The 19,042-nt window shown below is 33.3% G+C and overlaps 2 protein-coding genes across 2 annotated transcripts; both read left to right on the top strand.

Annotated features, from left to right (window-relative positions):
- The first annotated feature begins 260 nt into the window (after positions 1–260).
- On the top strand, positions 261–6,275 carry LOC108486312 (uncharacterized). The gene is made up of 12 exons (XM_017790299.2): positions 261–515; positions 622–749; positions 838–900; positions 1,119–1,240; positions 1,633–1,748; positions 1,846–2,653; positions 3,025–3,756; positions 4,192–4,413; positions 4,495–4,590; positions 4,683–4,877; positions 5,044–5,157; positions 5,828–6,275. Exons 1-12 carry the CDS (start codon positions 418–420, stop codon positions 6,086–6,088), a joined length of 2,955 nt encoding a protein of 984 aa, XP_017645788.1. The 5' UTR covers positions 261–417; the 3' UTR covers positions 6,089–6,275.
- Positions 6,276–12,160: 5,885 nt separating this feature from the next.
- Positions 12,161–18,297, top strand: LOC108484156 (protein tesmin/TSO1-like CXC 6). Its single transcript, XM_017787844.2, has 9 exons — positions 12,161–12,339; positions 12,442–12,808; positions 13,285–13,392; positions 13,949–14,126; positions 14,430–14,786; positions 15,221–15,324; positions 15,432–15,529; positions 17,093–17,512; positions 17,753–18,297. The coding sequence occupies exons 2-9, from the start codon at positions 12,447–12,449 to the stop codon at positions 18,019–18,021; spliced, it is 1,896 nt and encodes a 631-aa protein (XP_017643333.1). The 5' UTR covers positions 12,161–12,339; positions 12,442–12,446; the 3' UTR covers positions 18,022–18,297.
- Positions 18,298–19,042: the final 745 nt, after the last annotated feature.

Raw genomic sequence — 19,042 nt, 5'->3', positions numbered from 1 at the left:
CTATTGAATTTTTAAATATATTTTAAATTTTTATGAATTAAATATGAACCGCAATGTGAGTTGTGATTTTGGTACCATTAAAATTTTAATACTCTTCGCATTAAAAATTAATATTATTTCTTATTGGATGAAAAAAAGTGTCCAATAGCTAACCAATTATATATTAAGTCCAAATTTAATAAAGTTAATTAGAGGATTAAATTATCAATTTTTGTAAAATAGAGGGGTTAAAAGAAAAGGAATTAAACCTTATAAAAAAAAAAGCCGGCTATATGTAACTAAAACGGAAGTAGAGAAGCCATAGTTAGACCTTGCAAACTCCTCCCCCTTTCGACTTTCTCAGATCTGTTTCTCTTTCACTCTCTAGAGAGACGGATACCGCTTTTTTTTTTTCTTCAATCCTCATAGCAATTAGCTATGGCGATTAGGTCTTTTTTTCTCTTTATTTTATTCTTCTCCTCTTCTCTAAGTCCGGTCTTTTCTCTTTATGAAGATCAAGTAGGCCTCATGGATTGGTAAGTTCTAATTCAAACTTTACTTCGTTGAATTCGATTCAAATTTAGCTTCGATTCTTTATATGTATATCTAATTTTTGTTTTTAATTAAATTGTTTAATCTTAGGCATCAACAATACATCGGCAAAGTGAAGCAAGCAGTGTTCTCCTCTCAAAGAGCTGGTCGAAAACGAGTCGTAGTTTCCACCGAAGAGAATGTTATTGCTTCACTTGATCTCCGCCACGGCGAGATTTGTAAGTCAAATCCAATTCGATTACTGATGGTTGAAGTTTATTTAGCTTATTATTCTTTTTGGGATGATGGTTTGTTTGTTTTATGTAGTTTGGAGACATTTGCTTGGGGCTGATGATGTTATCGATGGAATTGATATCGGTCTTGGCAAATGTAAGTGTTTGCATATCCATATTTTGTTCAGAGAAGAATCTTAAGTGGCCTTTTTATATTTGAATTTGTTTTTGTTGTTATCTTATTTGTATTTATTGTTTCATTCATTTTTCAACTTGTTTTTAAGTGTTGGTTTCTGTTTCTGGATTCACCGAGGAAAGGTCTGACTTCAGTGCTTGTTTAGCTGATTAAGTTTTGAATAAATTTCATTCTTGCAGATGTCATTACCCTTTCATCGGGAGGAAGTATTCTAAGATCATGGAACCTTCCTGATGGGCAGATGGTGTGGGAATCTTCACTTCAGGGTCCAAAGCACTCAAAATCATTCTTATTAGTGCCGGTTAGTATTAGAATTTTCTTTAGTCAGATTCTTCCAGTTAACATCTATTTTGTTACTATTCTTCGACAGTCTGTTTTTAGTCGAACATGGTCACTGAAATTTTGTACCAAGCCATTCTATATTAGATGCTCCTTCATACAATCAAGATTATTCTTGCTGAATTTTCATCTAAAAGATTCTTAATTATCTTTACAATATCCAATAAAACAAGGCTAGTTTATGTACAGAAGGATGCTTTGCTGAACATATCTTGTGTTTGTAACTTTTATTGTCCATTAGAACTTGACGTCCTGCCATTTTTCCATCCTTTGTTTAATTTGTTGATTGAAATTATATTATTCATTCTATGATCCTAAAAACCTATGAAGATTGACTGTGTTTATACTGTGCAGACAAACTTGAAATTTGATAAGGATAATGTACTTGTCGTTTTTAGCAATGGCCGTCTCCATGCTATATCTTGTATAGATGGTGAGGTTCTTTGGAAGAAGGATTTTGAAGCAGAAAGGTTAGTTGAATTTGAAAGTATTATATTTCAACTGATTCCCCCTCCCATTTGTAAACAATGGTATTATTGATGTATTGCGTTGCCATGCTACTTGCAGCTTTGAGGTTCAGCAGGTAATTCTGCCTCCCGGCAGTGATTTAATACATGTTGTAGGGTTTGCTGCTTTTTCCCAGTTTGAGATGTACCAAATCAATGCTAAGAATGGAGAGTTGTTGAAGCATGAAAGTGCATCTTTTTCTAGTGGGTTTTTGGGACAAGTTTCACTAGTTTCCACTGAGACAGTTGTGGCTCTTGATTCCACAGGGTCAATTTTGCTCACAATAAGTTTTCAAGATGGAAAAATTAGTTCTCAACAGACACCCATTTCAAATCTTGTCGAGGATTCTTTAGGACCGGCAGTAATAATACCTTCATCAGTCTCAGGAATATTTGCGATTAAAACAGATGCAGTTACTATATTTATTAGAGTGATAGGTAAAGGCAACTTAGAAGTCGTGGAAAAAACAACTCATGAAATAGCTGTTAGTGATGCTCTCTCAATCTCCGAGGATCAACAAGCATTTGCATTGATTCAGCATGCAAGCAGTGAGATTCATCTCACAGTGAAACTTGCACATGATTGGGATGGTAATTTGCTTAAAGAAAGCGTTAAGATGGACCGGCAAAGAGGGCTTGTCCACAAGGTTTTCATAAATAATTATATCCGAACTGATAGGTCTTATGGATTTCGGGTTTTGATTGTGATGGAAGACCATTCATTGTTGTTATTACAACAAGGTGAGATTGTCTGGAGCAGGGAAGATGGTCTGGCATCAATTATTGATGTAACAACTTCAGAACTTCCTGTGGAAAGGGATGGTGTATCTGTTGCAAAAGTGGAGCACAACCTCTTTGAATGGCTTAAGGTATGGCTATGAACATTTTAAGATTTGGACAATATTATTTTTGTTCTCATTGAAACACATAATTGTTTATATTGGAACTGATGATTAATTATTGGTTATGTTTTGGATACATGTTGAATTATCATATGCATGAAGTCTTAATGTGGTTCACAAATTAGAAAGACTATGGAGATATATATATCTGAGCATACATTTTTCTTGGTATTCATCTGAGCATTTGCTAAATGGTTTTTCACTATTTGGATAAGATGTTTAGTTTTAGAAATATGAACTTCCAACCATCAAAGCTTCTATAATTTTATCCACTATTTGAAAATGGACTTGAAGATGCATTTTGACAACATGGTTTCTAAATGTGCTCCTTTCTTAAGGGACATATGTTGAAGCTGAAGGGAACACTAATGCTTGCAAGCCCTGAGGATATGGCAGCCATACAAAGTATGAGACTAAAAAGTTCTGAAAAGAGCAAAATGACCCGAGACCACAATGGCTTCCGGAAGCTGCTCATAGTATTAACAAGGGCAGGGAAACTTTTTGCGTTGCATACTGGAGATGGACGCATTGTCTGGTCTTATTTGCTACGGTCTCTACACAAATCAGAGGCATGTCAATCTCCAATAGGATTAAACTTGTACCAGTGGCAAGTTCCTCATCATCATGCTATGGATGAAAATCCATCTGTGCTTGTAGTTAGCAGGTGTGGTCCAAGTTCAGATACATCAGGTGTACTTTCTTTTGTTGACACTTACACGGGAAAGGAGCTTAGTTCTTTAAGTCTTGATCATGCTGTTGTACAAGTTATTCCACTTCCATATACAGATTCAACAGAACAGCGACTGCATCTGCTGATCGATGCTGATAAACATGCACATCTATACCCTAAAACTTCTGGGGCTCTTAGCATCTTCAAACGTGAATTTTCAAACATATACTGGTATTCAGTGGAGGATCAAAATGGCATCATCAAGGGGCATGCTTTGAAGTGCAAGTGCACTGGCGAAGTGGCTGATGAATTCTGCTTTGACACAAGGGATTTATGGTCAGTTGTATTCCCCTCGGAATCAGAAAAGACCATTGCAACTGTCACTAGAAAATTGAATGAGGTAAAGCATTTCTCCCTCCCCCATTTTTTTCCCAATGACTTCCGTTTTTTTTTTGTTGTTGTTTTTTTTTTTTTTTGTCAACCTGCATGGTGATCTTACAAGTTTTCAGGACTCAGTCGCACTGTATAGCATTATCGCATGAAATGACTTCTTTCTTAAGTTTTTGGTTATGCACTTCTCAACTGAAGACTCTTGACCATTGCATGACTTGCAGCTTCATTCTCCTTTTGCTATTGACTTCTTAAAACCAATTGTGTATGAGTTTGTTGTGCTTTAATGCAATTGCTAAGGGATGTTTTGGAAGATTAGGTAAATTTGGTTAATTGACTTAATTCCCAATTGCACCCGTTCTTTTGCATTTTGAATGTTTATTGGTGCATTGCTGGGAATGCTGCATGCATAAAACATACTGAAATGATTTTTTGAGTTTTCCAGGTGGTACATACTCAAGCGAAGGTTGTAGCAGACGAGGATGTCATGTACAAATACATATCAAGGAATCTACTTTTCGTGGCAACTGTTGCACCCAAAGGCAGTGGTGAAATTGGGTCTGTTACACCAGAAGAATCGTGGTTGGTTGCATATCTTATTGACACTGTAACAGGTCGTATATTGCACCGGGTTACTCATCATGGTTCGCAGGGCCCTGTTCATGCTGTAAGATACTTATTCTCTCATATTGGTGTCATAAAATGCTATTAAAGGGATGCAATTGAAAAGGCTTTTTGTTTCTCATAGGTTTTTAGTGAGAACTGGGTTGTCTACCACTACTTCAATCTTAGAGCGCACAGATATGAGATGTCTGTCATTGAAATTTATGACCAGTCTCGGGCTGTAAGTGGTGGAACTTGAATTCTTTATGCTGAGTTGCTTGTATCTTTACTTCAATTAAACTAATCTTTTTCCAACTAAAATACCATCCACAGGACAACAAAGACGTTTGGAAGCTTGTTCTTGGAAAGCACAACCTTACTTCACCAATTTCTTTATTTTCTCGACCTGAGGTCATAACAAAATCACAGTCCTACTTTTTTACTCATTCTTTGAAAGCTATAGCTGTGACATCTACAGCAAAGGGTATAACTTCCAAGCAGCTTCTCCTTGGTACAATTGGTGATCAGGTAAATTAAAATTTTCCAGAAGAACTAAAACGTGGAGTTATCTGTACCGCTTCATTACGAGTTGTTCGTGTTTTCTTTTAAGGAGTTAAATTTGATTGTCTTTACTATGAATGTTAGAGTTGAATGATACTTCTGCCCGTATCATGATTGTAATCCTGTTTTACAGGTTTTGGCACTTGATAAGCGTTTCCTGGATCCTCGTCGAACAGTTAATCCTACACAAGCAGAAAAGGAAGAAGGCATTATACCACTAACAGATTCGTTACCCATTATTCCTCAGGTTAGTTTCCTCCCCGACCATCCATTTTTTATTTAATATATATTTGTATATACACACTCGCAAATACATTGAGAAATGCTGTCTTGAGAGGCACGGTTAGTATGCATGCAACCAAGCAAAACTGAAAACAAAAAAATTGGGAAGATGGAATATCAGAGGAGGAGAAAAGTAGAGGAAAGGAAATTCTATTGGGGTGCTTGGTATAAAATATGAAAAAATGGAAAGAAAAAGTAATTTACTAATTTTCTTTCCATACATTGCTTGGTAGAGTTGAAAAATGAGGGGAAAGAAAATGAAAAATTCAAAAAATATAGTGTTGTGAATGTGTGTACTTAACTTACATCTTTCTCATTTTCTCTTGGAGGATTTGGTTGGGTTTTATATATTAGGATGGAAAATTGTCATCTTTTCTCTCATTAAAAATAAATAGATCACTTCACTCAATGAAGCAGAGGATAAGTGATTGGGTAAAAACAAAAGGATGCAATCACGATCATATTATGATCAAGTAGCATAAGTGATGGATGTCCATGAATTGTGTATTATAAGAGGGCCCCATGACCATTTTATGGATGGAGTTAAAACATAAACATATATTATTTTATAACTCTCTCTTCCTCGATCTCTGTAAGTATAGAATAAGTGATGGCTGTTCATGAATTGCTTCCAGTCCTATGTTACACATGCGCTTAGAGTGGAAGGTCTTCGAGGTATAATAACAGTGCCAGCCAAGCTGGAATCGACAACCCTCGTCTTTGCACATGGAGTTGACCTATTTTTCACGCAGCTTGCACCTTCAAGGACATATGATTCACTCACGGAAGATTTTAGTTATGCCTTGCTACTCATTACAATCGTGGCACTCGTAGCAGCCATCTTTGTAACATGGAGGTTGTCCGAGAGGAAAGAACTGCAAGAGAAATGGAGGTAAAGTTTCTTCTCATTACGTTTGTGTATTAACACATTTGCTTAGATGACACACACCCTTAATTATTTATTTGAATTAGATTAGAAGGGGTCTCCTTATGACTTGTAATTCTTCCAAGTTTTGTAGCATTCAATCTTTAATGTCTATTTTCATTGCTATGTTTTAACAATTTAGTTTCTTATGATTAAAATTCTCTCTTTGATTTTTGTTGGGTTAAAATTTTGGGGTGGGGGCAAAGCTAAAAGTTGGAATAGTCATATTTAGGAGGGACAAAAAATGGAAATTTCTTTTAAATAAAAGGGCTAAAAGGGATTAATTTGGATTATTAAAATTTAGGATGGGCTAACAGTGGGAATTGGACTAGTTAATCAAGAGAGCTGAGGCATTACCTGTCTTTCGGCTTTGCCTGTTATTATCACATGCATTGACAGTGGTATGTTTTAATTTCAAAAAAGGGGATTAAATAATTTCATTATCTTTAAAATAAAGGGGTAAATGTGTTTAAACAAAATGAGAGTATTTTAAAAATATGACATGACTATTAAATTCAATAACTTAATTTAAATCAAGATTATACAAGAGTAAGTAGAAAACATTAAAATTTGCAAATATTTACATTTCCATGGAGGCATTCGAAGTTCAAGCCTCCTGCATCCGTTTCGCTGCACCTTCTATATCAGAAACACTGTAAAGTCAGACGTGCCAAACCAGTTTTGGCACACTATGAAGAGTACGAGTTTGAAGAAACATTGTTTTTGTGATGGGCAGTTTCTATTCTGCCTTTGCGAGTCAGAGCACATTTTCTTCTCTACACTTCAGTGACAATTGATGGCAGAAAATTGGACTCTATTCAGTGGTCTCTCTCTACATTGAGGAAAAGGTTTAAAGCCAGTTCCAGTTGGCTCATATTGTACTGGTTCTTATCCATATTACACAGAAAACCAAGACTTATCACCTCTTACAATTTTGCCAATTCTACCTTTTTTAGCATGAGGTTTTGGTTTTTAAATGGTCTCATCTCTTCATTTCCATAGACTTGATAGAAATACTGGTTGTCCTTGGATTACATCATCATACATCAAGAAATATAAAGAGACTAAAACCTAAGCAATGATCTGAATTTTATTCAATAGAAGACTTAAACTTTTCTGTTTACATCAATTGCTATTTATATAGCTCGCAGCTAAGCTGAACTCTCGAGTAACTGCTACTGACAACCTATTAGTTATCTTTACCATAATTTACCAAACTCTTGGCATTTTAGCACGTGATTGATATAGGCTAATATTCTACTTCTTCCTTCTACTTTCTTGAATTTTATTCCTTCTAATATTCACCATGCTTTCTTCTTCTTCCTTTTGCTTCTTTTATGCTGTAAAAAAATACTGACTTCTTCTATCATTCATCATACATTCTTCATTCTATCATTCACTTATTTTTCTATTCTTCTTTTGTATTTTTTTTATTGCAATCTAGGCTGTTAGGCTACTTTGATTTCAACAAATGTAAACAAAGCTCGTTTGAGCTTGCAAAAGAAAAAAAGAGAATTTCCGGAAGCAAGGCTGTTAAGCTACTTGCTTTCCGTAGATGCATATACTAAGCTCGCTAGAGCTTACATGATGGAAAAAAAAATCTGGTACAACAAGCTAGGCTGTTAGGCTTTAACTCACTTTCAATTGTTGTTCAACATGGCTTCAGCAATGAAACTTGGGTCTCTATCGATTAACTTTGTAAAAAAATCGGTTTCAAGATTCCATCCTCGACTTCCATGACTGTTGGAGGAGAAGGCAAATTTATAGTCATCACCACATGGTACTTTGAAGACATCATAAGATTGTTGGATTACAATCCTCAATTATGGACACATATGATATAATTTATGATGTTATTACAAAGTGTGATAAAAAATTAAGTAACTAATTATGTTATAAGTGTCAGAGGTATTAAAGTGTCATAGAAATAATATGTAGACATCATAAGTTGTATTTATAATTTGATGAGGAGCCAAATTATAAATACCTAAAACTGATTTAATAATCCGTTATTTAAAAAGGGGTAATGGTCCCGAGAAATAGTATATATGTTGTATTTCTTTTTCATCCCCATCAGTGAGTTATACTAAAAGAAAAATTATTTTATTAGAAGATCAAAATCTTTTGGGCAATCTCTAACAATGGATTGAGGTATATTTCCGCATATGGTATTATTCTTAATGTGATAGATCCTGGTTTATTAAATTTTATATCATATCTTATTTTACGATTCTAACAAAGCTGCCATGTTATGTGAAGCATTGGATCACTTGATGGATAGTGTAAGTCATGGTGTAACACCTCTCATCCGTCGTGATGGTCAGTACGAACGAGAAGAGCTAACGGGACATTTTTAGATCAAAATCAATACTTTATTTTAAAAAATACATGATAAAATATTTTTACAAAATCATAGAAAATGAATAAACTAAAATTTTAAAGTTTTAAAATCTTGATAAAAAGATTTTAAAACTGATTCTTGGGTATTTAAAAGTGTCTGGAACCAAATTCGGGCATTGAAGAGCCCTTTTTGCTCTAATCAGTGAAGTGACCCCAAAAAGTATAGGGGGTGTGGAACCAAGGGCCACAGGTACCAAACCCCAATCCTGATATTGTTAAATTTGGCATTCTGCTAGTTGACGTGCAGTACACCAAACTCCCATTTTTAAGCCTCAAACTTCATTATATTAAAAATCAAGCTTTAATAACTTAAAAAAAATCATATTTTTATAGTCTAAAACAACTTCTGAAGCACCTTTAAACTAGATTTTTATAAAACATATTCAGAAAATAATTATATAACATCTTTATTCATGAAATATAATTGAAAAGAATTAAAATCTTTCAAAACATTCAAGATGTTAAGTTAGCTTATTAAATTTATATAAAACCATTCAGCAACCAAATTAAAGCATGAAAATCTAATCATGCATGCCTTCAATTCAAAGTTATAATAATTGGCTCAAGGGCACCCAAAATAAACGAAGTATAATTAATGTTTAGTACCATTACAACTGACAGCGATATGAAACAAAGATATATGCAACTTAAAGTTACTTCTTTAGTACACGTCACTAGACGTTAATTGCAATACAAATGTTTCATATTCTTCAAGGATGACAATAGTGTATGCTTGTCATTCTTCGAAAAGCACCGAATTTTTGTTCGAAAGACCTATACGCAAATATAAAGTTTACTAAAATAATATAGAAATACTTTATATACTTACCTTTAGAATTGTAGTTCGGACTAAATATAAGGTTTAATAAAACATTTAGAGGTAGTGTAAATGGAAGCTACATAATAATTTAGAAAAACAGGGAGCAATTTATTTCCACAAACACATAAATATTTGCATCAAATAGATCGAGTAACCTCTTTTATCATGTCAAAGTTATTCTCAAAATTAGAATTTGTTAACTTCAGCCCTTAGTATGCTTAGAAAAATAAAGAAGGGTTATTAAGGATAAATTGTCTGGAATTACAATAAGAGCGTTGAAGGGTAGGTATTCGAAGACCAAATCAAGATCACACCGTAGTGCTAGGAACAAGAGCACCAAAGTATAAGTAATAGGAATACTGAAGTACAAATCAAGAGTCCCTCATTAGTATGCCAATTGTATCCTAACTATTTCCCTGAGCTATTACCACAAATAAATTAGTTGAACTTAGCAGCATTTAATAAAAGTTATAAACAGATGAAATATTTTTAAAAAATTAATTATTAGGTTGGTGTTACTCTCAACCAAATCACAATTTGATTGTGAGACTACTTCAAAACTTACTTTTAAAAAGAAAAAATATTATTTCTAGGGTATTTATTTTTAGAAAGGAAAAAAAATTATTCTGACGTATTTATATTTTCTTCATTTTGATAAGTTATTTAAAGAGTACTTATATGTCTTTACATTTTGATAAATATTTTTAGATAAGAAAAGTATTATATAGAGGGTATTCATATTGTTTTTACGTTTTGATAAATTATGTAAAGTGTAATTTTTTTTTTACATTTTGATAAATTTAGGAACATTTATGTCATAGTGAAAAGGAAAATCATGAGATTTGAATCAAAGTCATTATAATTTTCACTATTTCAACATTATGATTTCAACTAAAACTATATTTTATATTATATTAACTTTTTATAACATAATTTTTCAGCATTTATCATAATTTAGTATATATTCTTTTGGTGTTCTTCATGTTCAAATTCATGGTTATCCTTCCCAATAATATCATCTTTAATATTTAAATCTATATCCTCTCTTTAAAAATATAATGTATTTTTCCATTACACTTAACTATTTATTGATAAAAATAAAATTATGCATATGATGATAATCTAGTATATTAATTAGTTCAACTTAATATTTAATAATTATACATTTATTTAGGTTAAAATTGCAAGTACTAATAGCTTTATTTAGGTTGATAGAAATCTAAACCTAATAAACATTAATATGAATTTTTAAAATAAGATACTTGTTTAATATAAAAATTTTAATTTTGTTTCTTTAAATTTTGGATTTGGATAATAGAACATTGGTTTGAACCTAAACAACACCATCATGATGTAATCAAAGTCAAAATGCTTAATTATGTATAAGATAATTGAGTTATTTAATAATTAAACGTCCTTTTACTTTTGTTATAAATATTTTATTATTAGATAAATGTCTATTAAAATTAAGATAAGTTTAGTTTACTTTATAATTTTAATATTCATTAGAAGTATAGTTTAATTTCGTTTGTATTTCTTATGTTTATAAAATAGACATTAAAAAATATTGTAAATATTTTAATTGATTAATAAAAGTAAGTTATATTTTGCTCTCTTCTCTTTTATTTTCTTGTTCATTATGTTTGATTATAAAAGAACAAGTGTTAATTTATCCTTTATATTTAAGGTGAGTTTGGATGGACGGTGTGTTTAGCTGCGGTTCGTGTAAAAACAGTGGTAGCGGTGAGATTAAATACTGTAGCGATACTGTAGCGTGAGACAAAAAGTAAGTTAAACGCACCGCACCACAGTCAATCGCCCAAACAAACGAAGCCTTAAAATAACCCCTAATCGGGTCAATGTTTGATAGGTATGGAGCTATTTTGGTTGACGCCAATTAAATTTTTTAACATTTCTTATAGTATCTGAAAATTTTCTGAATTTTTGTTTTTTTAATTAACGTATTTAAAATAATTTTTCACATTTTAACTGTTGACTTAGCTTTTAGAACGCATGCCCAACCTGCTGAAAAAATGAAAATTTTCTAGATTATCTTTTTAAGTAATATATTGGTTTCGTCAATTTGAAGTTGACTGTGGAGGAATGGTTCCAACAACGTTCACTACTTATTTGTTGCTTTAGTATCTATATATATATATATATATATATATATATTCCTGATTTTTTTAAATATTATATTTTCTGGACTTACATAAAATTAATTTTACTTTAGTTTTTAATAATAAATTTTAATTATTTATAGGTTAAAATATGTCCTATATCTCCCTTGACTTTGGATTTAAATTCTATACATATATATATTTTATTAAAACAAATTCTATATATTTTTATTTTTAAAATTTTAATCTCTTTATTTTTTAAAAATTCCAAAATGGAAGTCGAGTTTGGAATTTTAATGTATACTTTTTAGAAAGTTCAGGAAATAGGAATTCAATTTCAAGAAGTAAATATCTTTAGTCCCAAATTTTAAATTATCTGAGGGTCCCTCATAAATCGGTCAAAGCGATAGCGTTTGCTTCTGCAGGCTTTTAGAAGAATATCTTCCGTCCATTTTAGATCACAAACGAATCCTGTCCGTACACGTGTGAAGAAAAATACAAGAATTCAATCGCTTTCGGACTCCATTAGCGCCAAATTCCACTCCCTTTTACTTTCCCAGAAAATAGCCCTAAACATATCGTAATCCAACGGCTATTATTCAACCCTGACTCTTCTCCCAAATCTCATCAGTCGATAGAAAATTTTCAATTTCACCCGTTTGATTAAGTCTGAAACAAATCTAACCGTCCATTATTTTAAAAAATTCAAATTGAAAGATTTTGATTTTGAGGCAGTGATAGTGAAAAGTGGGACTGAAGAAAAAAAAAAAAAAAAAAGCTTACACTTCCGTACAAATGCTCTAGCTATGGCGGCTTAGCTCTCTCAAGTTCTCCAAAATCTTTCCTTTGACTTTATTTTTTTGGTTAACGGAATTTTGAATGGTAAAATCAAAAGAAAATTCATAGCTCTGCGATTTATTTTTTTCTTTTGAATTTCGATTTAATTCAGTGTCAGTTTATTTATTTATAATTTTTTATATGAAGTTTGAATGATTGGGCAAGGAGAAACGGTTTCGGATTTCACACCGAAGAAATTGGCGAGGCAATTAGATTTCACGGCGGGGTGTCGCGCGTCGGGAAATGCGGCGTTACCTGATCATCCGATGCAATTGCAGTCGCAGCCTCAACCGCAATGGCAATCGCAAACGCCTTTGCCGACAAAGTCTCAGCAGCAACCGCAGGAACTCCAATTGCGGTTGTGTTTACAGCCGCAAACTGTGCAGTCGCCTCAGTCCCCGCCGGTGCCACTAGTTCAAATACGGCCCCCGCCTCCTCCGTCACAGCCAGTTACCGTCATGCAACGGGTGCCTCATCCGGTTCAGGAGCTTCCGCCGCAAACGTATCAATTGAGGTAGCTTTTCATGCAATCTTCTGGTGTCCTCTAGATTATTAATGTCCTTTCTATATTTGTTAGAAAATAATTATCACGTTTTTATACCATAAAATTTTACTTAGTTTTGAAAATAAGCGTATTTATGTTGATCTTAGTTTTGAAAATAAGCGTATTTATGTTGATCCTTAAGCAGATTCATTTCTTCTTCGTGACATATATGTATGTATGTATGTATGTATGTATGTATGTATGTATGTATGTATATTCTAATTTTAGAATCCAATTATTTGTTCTTGTCTTATAAATAAGCAACAACTTAACTTCTAATATCAATGTAAGTTCTTTGGTTCTTCGGCCTTTTCTGTTTAAAGAGACCTCTTTGGAATATTTTTGACACTATTGATAGTAGAACAGTGAGAACATTGTGTGTAACTAGAAATATGCTTGTTGCATGATGTTGTTTTTAACTCTTTGTGATATATACGTTTGTCCAGCAAGCAGGAGTCCCCAAGGTCCAGGCCAAGAGTGCATGCTGATGCAAAAGATGGGACTCCAAAGAAACAAAAGCAGTGCAATTGCAAGAATTCTCGGTGCTTGAAGTTGTAAGTTTATTAACACATATTTAAATTCTATCTCATCTTTCTAGTTACATGCTCGATCAGTAAGTCATAAGTATAAAGTGCTACATGGTGTTTGTGATGTTAATCTTTTGTGGAACTAAGCAAAATGCCTAACTTTTACTATTTTTAGGAAGCATTGTCCTAACAAGAGTGATTTTTCAAATTGCATCTTGCTTTTGCTTACTCCATTTTCTTGCTCTGTCTGTGGTAGATGATCTGTTATTCTTAGTTATATATATATTCTCTTTGAGGAAAAATTTTTAGTTGAATCTCTAATCTTTTCCTCTTAACCAGTGGTTTGCTTGTGGAAATGTGACACAATCTTCATTAGATAACTATTAACTAACACCAAGTTGGTTTATATGGCTTATCGATCACCAAGTATTTAGGATCTATTATCAATTGAATTTTCTTATTTAATTTGGACCAATATTTGTAAGTATGTTTGAACTTGTTGCTAAAAGGTTGTGGTCTGTCATCTTTATCTTGCATTTATTTATCAGGTACCATTTAGCATTTTGTTTTTGGTTATTGTTAGGTACTGTGAGTGCTTTTCTTCTGGGTTTTATTGTAATGGTTGCAATTGCTTAAATTGCCATAACAATGTGGAGAATGAGGCAGCAAGGCAAGAAGCAGTTGGAACAACCTTAGAACGCAATCCAAATGCATTTAGACCGAAGATTGCCAGCAGTCCACACAGACCTCAGGATACTAGGGTATATTATCTGACATCTTCAAACTGCTTTGTTATGGATGTTGCTAACTGATGGTGATGAGAATTCCCTTTCTTATTTCCTTCCTTTGAGGTTCTAATTTGAAGAATAATGTAAAGCTGAGTCTATTACTGTTACTATTGTTATTATTTTGGTTTTATACTTTTACGTGAAGTTTGGCATTGTGTTATTGCATCAGTGGAAATGGCATATGCAAGGTTCAATATATTTGTTTATATAGAAAACAAGTGAAAACTTGGTTTTGTCAAGTTTTAAAAGTTTCTTATTGTCTGGAAACAACTTTAGGATGATGCACATGATGTCCAAATGGTCGGAAAGCACAATAAAGGGTGTCACTGCAAGAAATCCAGTTGTCTCAAGAAGTATTGTGAGTGCTTCCAAGCTAATATTCTATGCTCTGAGAATTGCAAGTGCATGGACTGCAAGAACTTTGAAGGAAGTGAAGAAAGAAGAGCTCTTGTTCATGGAGATCATAACTCCATGGCTTACATGCAACAGGCAAATGCAGCCATTAGCGGTGCTGTTGGTTCATCGGGCTTTGGGATTCCTGCAACATCTAAGAAGAGAAAAAGTGAAGAAATCATATTTGGTCTAGCAGTGAAAGATCAATCAGTTCACAAGATTGTTCAGCAGCAGCAGCAGGTAATTCCTTGAATTGTTATATGCAAGAATCATCTTGGTTGATCAATGGCACTGATTTGGCTTGTGCAATCTTGGGAGAAAAATTATTCTTTTTTATCCTATCTATGTTATGTGATCATCTTATAGCTACCCTTACCATCAGGCATCAATGATTTTTGTATTAGTGATGGTATCCAAATGAGACAGGATTCATAGGTGGACTTTGTGGCTCTCTTATCAAGTAATAGGAATAATCTACTCTGTACGGTACCTTCACAATTTGATGCCAAGGATGGCTTTAGTATGTGAATAGAGAACACTTAAATTTTGTCTTAGCCGCTCATGAGAGTAATTATTACAGAATGCAGCCAAAAGAATTGCATTTCGGTTTACTCTCTTCTTTCAAGGGAAAAGTGGATACTAATATAACATTATATCTATCTAATTCCAACCAGGAAAACCATATAAGAGATCTTTTGGCCACATGTTCTCCATTATCTGCTCATCTTTCTGGCACTGCTAATAAAGCATCATTGGGATCTTCAAAATTCTCGTACAGGTAGTAAGTGTGTGTATTTTTATTCTGCTTGTAATTAACAGAAACATCCATTTCTGTTTCATTTTCCCCTTTTAGGAGCTAATTAGTGTGATTTTGCATTATTGAAGATCTCCATTGGCAAACATCCTCCAACCACAGTACGTGAAGGAGTTGTGCTCTGTTTTGGTGTTAGTTTCATCAGAAGCTGGAAGGGCACTTGCTGCAGGTAATAATTGTTACTCATAAATACCGAAGTTCCTGTTTCTTTTTCATTGCAGTATTAATTGGTACTTTTTAGCTGATCATATGGCTGAGATTGCCACAATGAAAGAATGTGTTTTATGCACTATCAATCTATAACACATTTCCAAATTTTATTCTTGTATCAAAGCATCTTCCTGCAATCTGCTTCTTCTCAATACAGTTTCCCTTCTTAGCGGTGAATGATAAAGCTTTGTCATCTGTAAAATTATAGGGATGATGGTAAAGTAGCTGGCTTTTTTATATTTACATTTTAGATGTTATGTTTGAAAACTACAACTATGGGCATAGACGAAACTGAGAAGCATTTTATTTGGAAAGTAATGACTGTGCAGTGTGCATTGTGTAAGCCAAGCGGATTTGCTTTCTTGTTATACTGTTAAATGATAAATTGGTGTTCTAAATAAAAAAAGAAGATAGACTGGTGTTGATCAAGTACCAAAGGTAGGAATGGCAATAGATAGTCTGGATTTGGATATTTGACTTGCTTTTTGTGAATTTGGATACTGCGGATTTGGATAATCTAATTACGATCTTCAGTAGATGCCTACATTAACTATAGTCATTAACCGTAACTGATTTAATTTTGCAGATAACTTATTTAGATTCGTATATCCATTATCTGAATATGCTTTACATTTTTCAGATAAAAGATTCAGATATTCGAATATCTGCCTTACTTTTTAAATTTTCATTTAGTTTTTTAAGAAATCCAGATATTTAGTGGATTTGGATATCTGGTGGATAATTTTTAAAATTGGGTTTGCATTCGGATAGTAGTGCTCAGGTTTATTGTGGATAATAAATGAATTTGGATCTTAAAGTAGATTTGTGGGTATGGATTTGTATATTACAAAAATTGCAGCTATTTGACCCGTTGTCATCCTTAACTGAAGCTGTGAAGTCAGAAGTCTATAGTTTTTTGGAAGTCATCACAGTGACTGGAAGAGCCCTCCTTTTTGGAAAGAAATTGGAAAAACTTTTCTGATACTTGTATAGCATAGGGGGGCATAATAAGAAATATTGCAAAAAGAGTGAAACAATCAGTTAAAAACTCAACCAAAAAATGTGTTAATATTATATAGATGGGGACCATTGATGGAAATGGTGAGAAGAACAACAATAATCTTTGAGAAGTCCACTAGATTTCCTTTGGTTACACTTCAAAATTATATCTATGACAAATTATTGTGCTCTAGACTTTGAAAGACTTAATGGTTGATGAATTGATTGTTATAGACTCTTTTATCTGTTACTTTTTTTGCAAGGAAAATTTGCTTCATATAGATTCCCTACGAATGTCATCTTATTTGTGGTACCTGTTCCATACATTCAGCAAAAGAGGAAAAAGGGTTGGTTTGAACTCTGTGTCTTACTAATTATATTGGTCCCTCCATGATCTATGGATCTTTATAACCTTGGGCTTCTGCGGTTAATTTTTTTTTATCAAGTTCATAATTTAATACAATTTGTTACTTTTGTTGAAGATGCCATATAGCAGTACTAATGTGAAAGTTACAATCTCCAGAGAAAAGTGGCAAAAAGGATCAACAAGCTAAGGGAGACTCTATCGAAACTACGGTTTCATCTAATCAGATGCATGAAATGAGTGAGAATGGTAATGGTGTTCTAAGTAGTGCTACTGACGATTGTGAGAGTGAGAACCATGGAGATGCAAATAGAAGTGGCGACTGTGGAGCAAATGAGGACAGTGTGCAAAACGGAATGCCTTTGTCTCCTAGAACACGTGCATTGATGTGCGATGAAGAAGATACAATGTTTATGGCAGTTGGGTCACCTGATTTATTGACAGATCCTTCTCAAAATATTACTCAGAAATCATTAAATGGGCACGAATGCACAGAGGTTTATGCAGAGCAGGAAAGTCTTGTTTTGACAGTGTTTCGTGATTTTCTCAATCAACTTATCACTCGTGGGAGCATAAAAGGTAAGCTAGTTGTTTTCACAAATCTAGACTCCAAAATTTAAACTCCCATAAGTTTTGGATAATAAATAAAGGGCAAACTCCAACCAGTGTTCCTTCTCAAAAAATTTCCTAATGGTTAAGTTGCTGCCTCATGTTGAAGATTTTAGTTTATTGTTGTGATCTAGGTTTTGGATTCCCATTTTAAGTCTTAGTTACAAAATTTTTAATTAATGTTCTTAAATGATGATTTGTCCTCTGTAGAAACAAGGTGCTTTCCGTCACCCCTAAGTGAAAAACGTAGTGAGCAAGAACCTGCAGAGAACGGTGCCATAAAATCTGGAAATAGAGCAGTTGGACAGAAGCAACCTTATCCTAATGGAACTGTGAAATCTCTGAACCCGGCACCTGCCGAAATAAGTCAGACACTCTCTGCAGCCACTTCTGTTTTGAATACAGATCTTCCTTTAAAACATGAATCGTCCATAGGGAAAGAGGACACAAAAAACGTAGGAATTGAAGGCTCAAATTAGCTTAGTAAGATAGTTCTCTCACTATCAGTCAGCATTCTTTCTTATGTTTCATTATCTCGCAGCCTTTTAATTCTTGGATCTGATGTTGGGGCCAATTGTTTGAGGAATTAACACCATTATAGCTAGACACAGAGTCCCTTATCCATCTTTAAACATTAGGAACAGGTAAATTTATTATTTTTGGGCTTTTTTGTTAGGAAGAGGGTAATGAAATTTCAGTTACTCTTTAAGTTGTACTATATTTGATTAATAATATTTGTTCTATCAGTTGCACAATGCATGCGATTCCCACATGATTAATCTAGTGTTTACCCTTTTTACTGTTATACCTCGATTGTTTTATCACAACAATATATATGGATAATTATTTACTAGATGTGGTGAAAATTTTTAACTCCAAAAATCGGTTGGATTTTGTCAAAAAAAAATCTGGCGGTAACAAATTTCTTTTTACCCACACTAGTCATGGAACTTGTAAAGCTTGGTCTCTAAATTTGAATTTTGTTAAGGTGTAATGATCTTGCCCTTTAAAATTGTGTCATGTTCTTATTTCAAAATTTTATATAAAATCTAAAAAATAAGATAGAAGTACAAAGAAACTATAAAAAATATATTTTAAATTAGATAATGATGTAATTTAATTTCAGATTATCGCATTATTGTATCATGATAAAATCTAAATTGAAGAATCAAATTAAAAAAGTTATCAAGATCTAAGATTAATATGAATAAAATAATTACAAATAAAAGTAAAAAACATGTCAAGTTCCCATTGTTGATGCCGGTTGATTCCAGGCAATTTCCAAAACGATAGATAACAAAAACGGAGCTCCCTTTCACTTTCGTCCCTCGTTATCACCTTTGAATCAAACAAAATTTTCCTTCGATTTTTATGGTTATTTTACTTAATTTCCCTTTCCTTTTACCCCCGAAACAGTGTTGACTAACCAACCCTGTTTATTTATTTTTTTCATTGACATCTTACCAACCAACCATGATAGAACTTCAAAAATCTCGTGTT

This window comes from Gossypium arboreum, chromosome 6, assembly GCF_025698485.1.
Source record: "Gossypium arboreum isolate Shixiya-1 chromosome 6, ASM2569848v2, whole genome shotgun sequence".
Classification (NCBI taxonomy): Eukaryota; Viridiplantae; Streptophyta; class Magnoliopsida; order Malvales; family Malvaceae; genus Gossypium; species Gossypium arboreum.
This window is presented reverse-complemented; position numbering and strand designations above follow the sequence as displayed.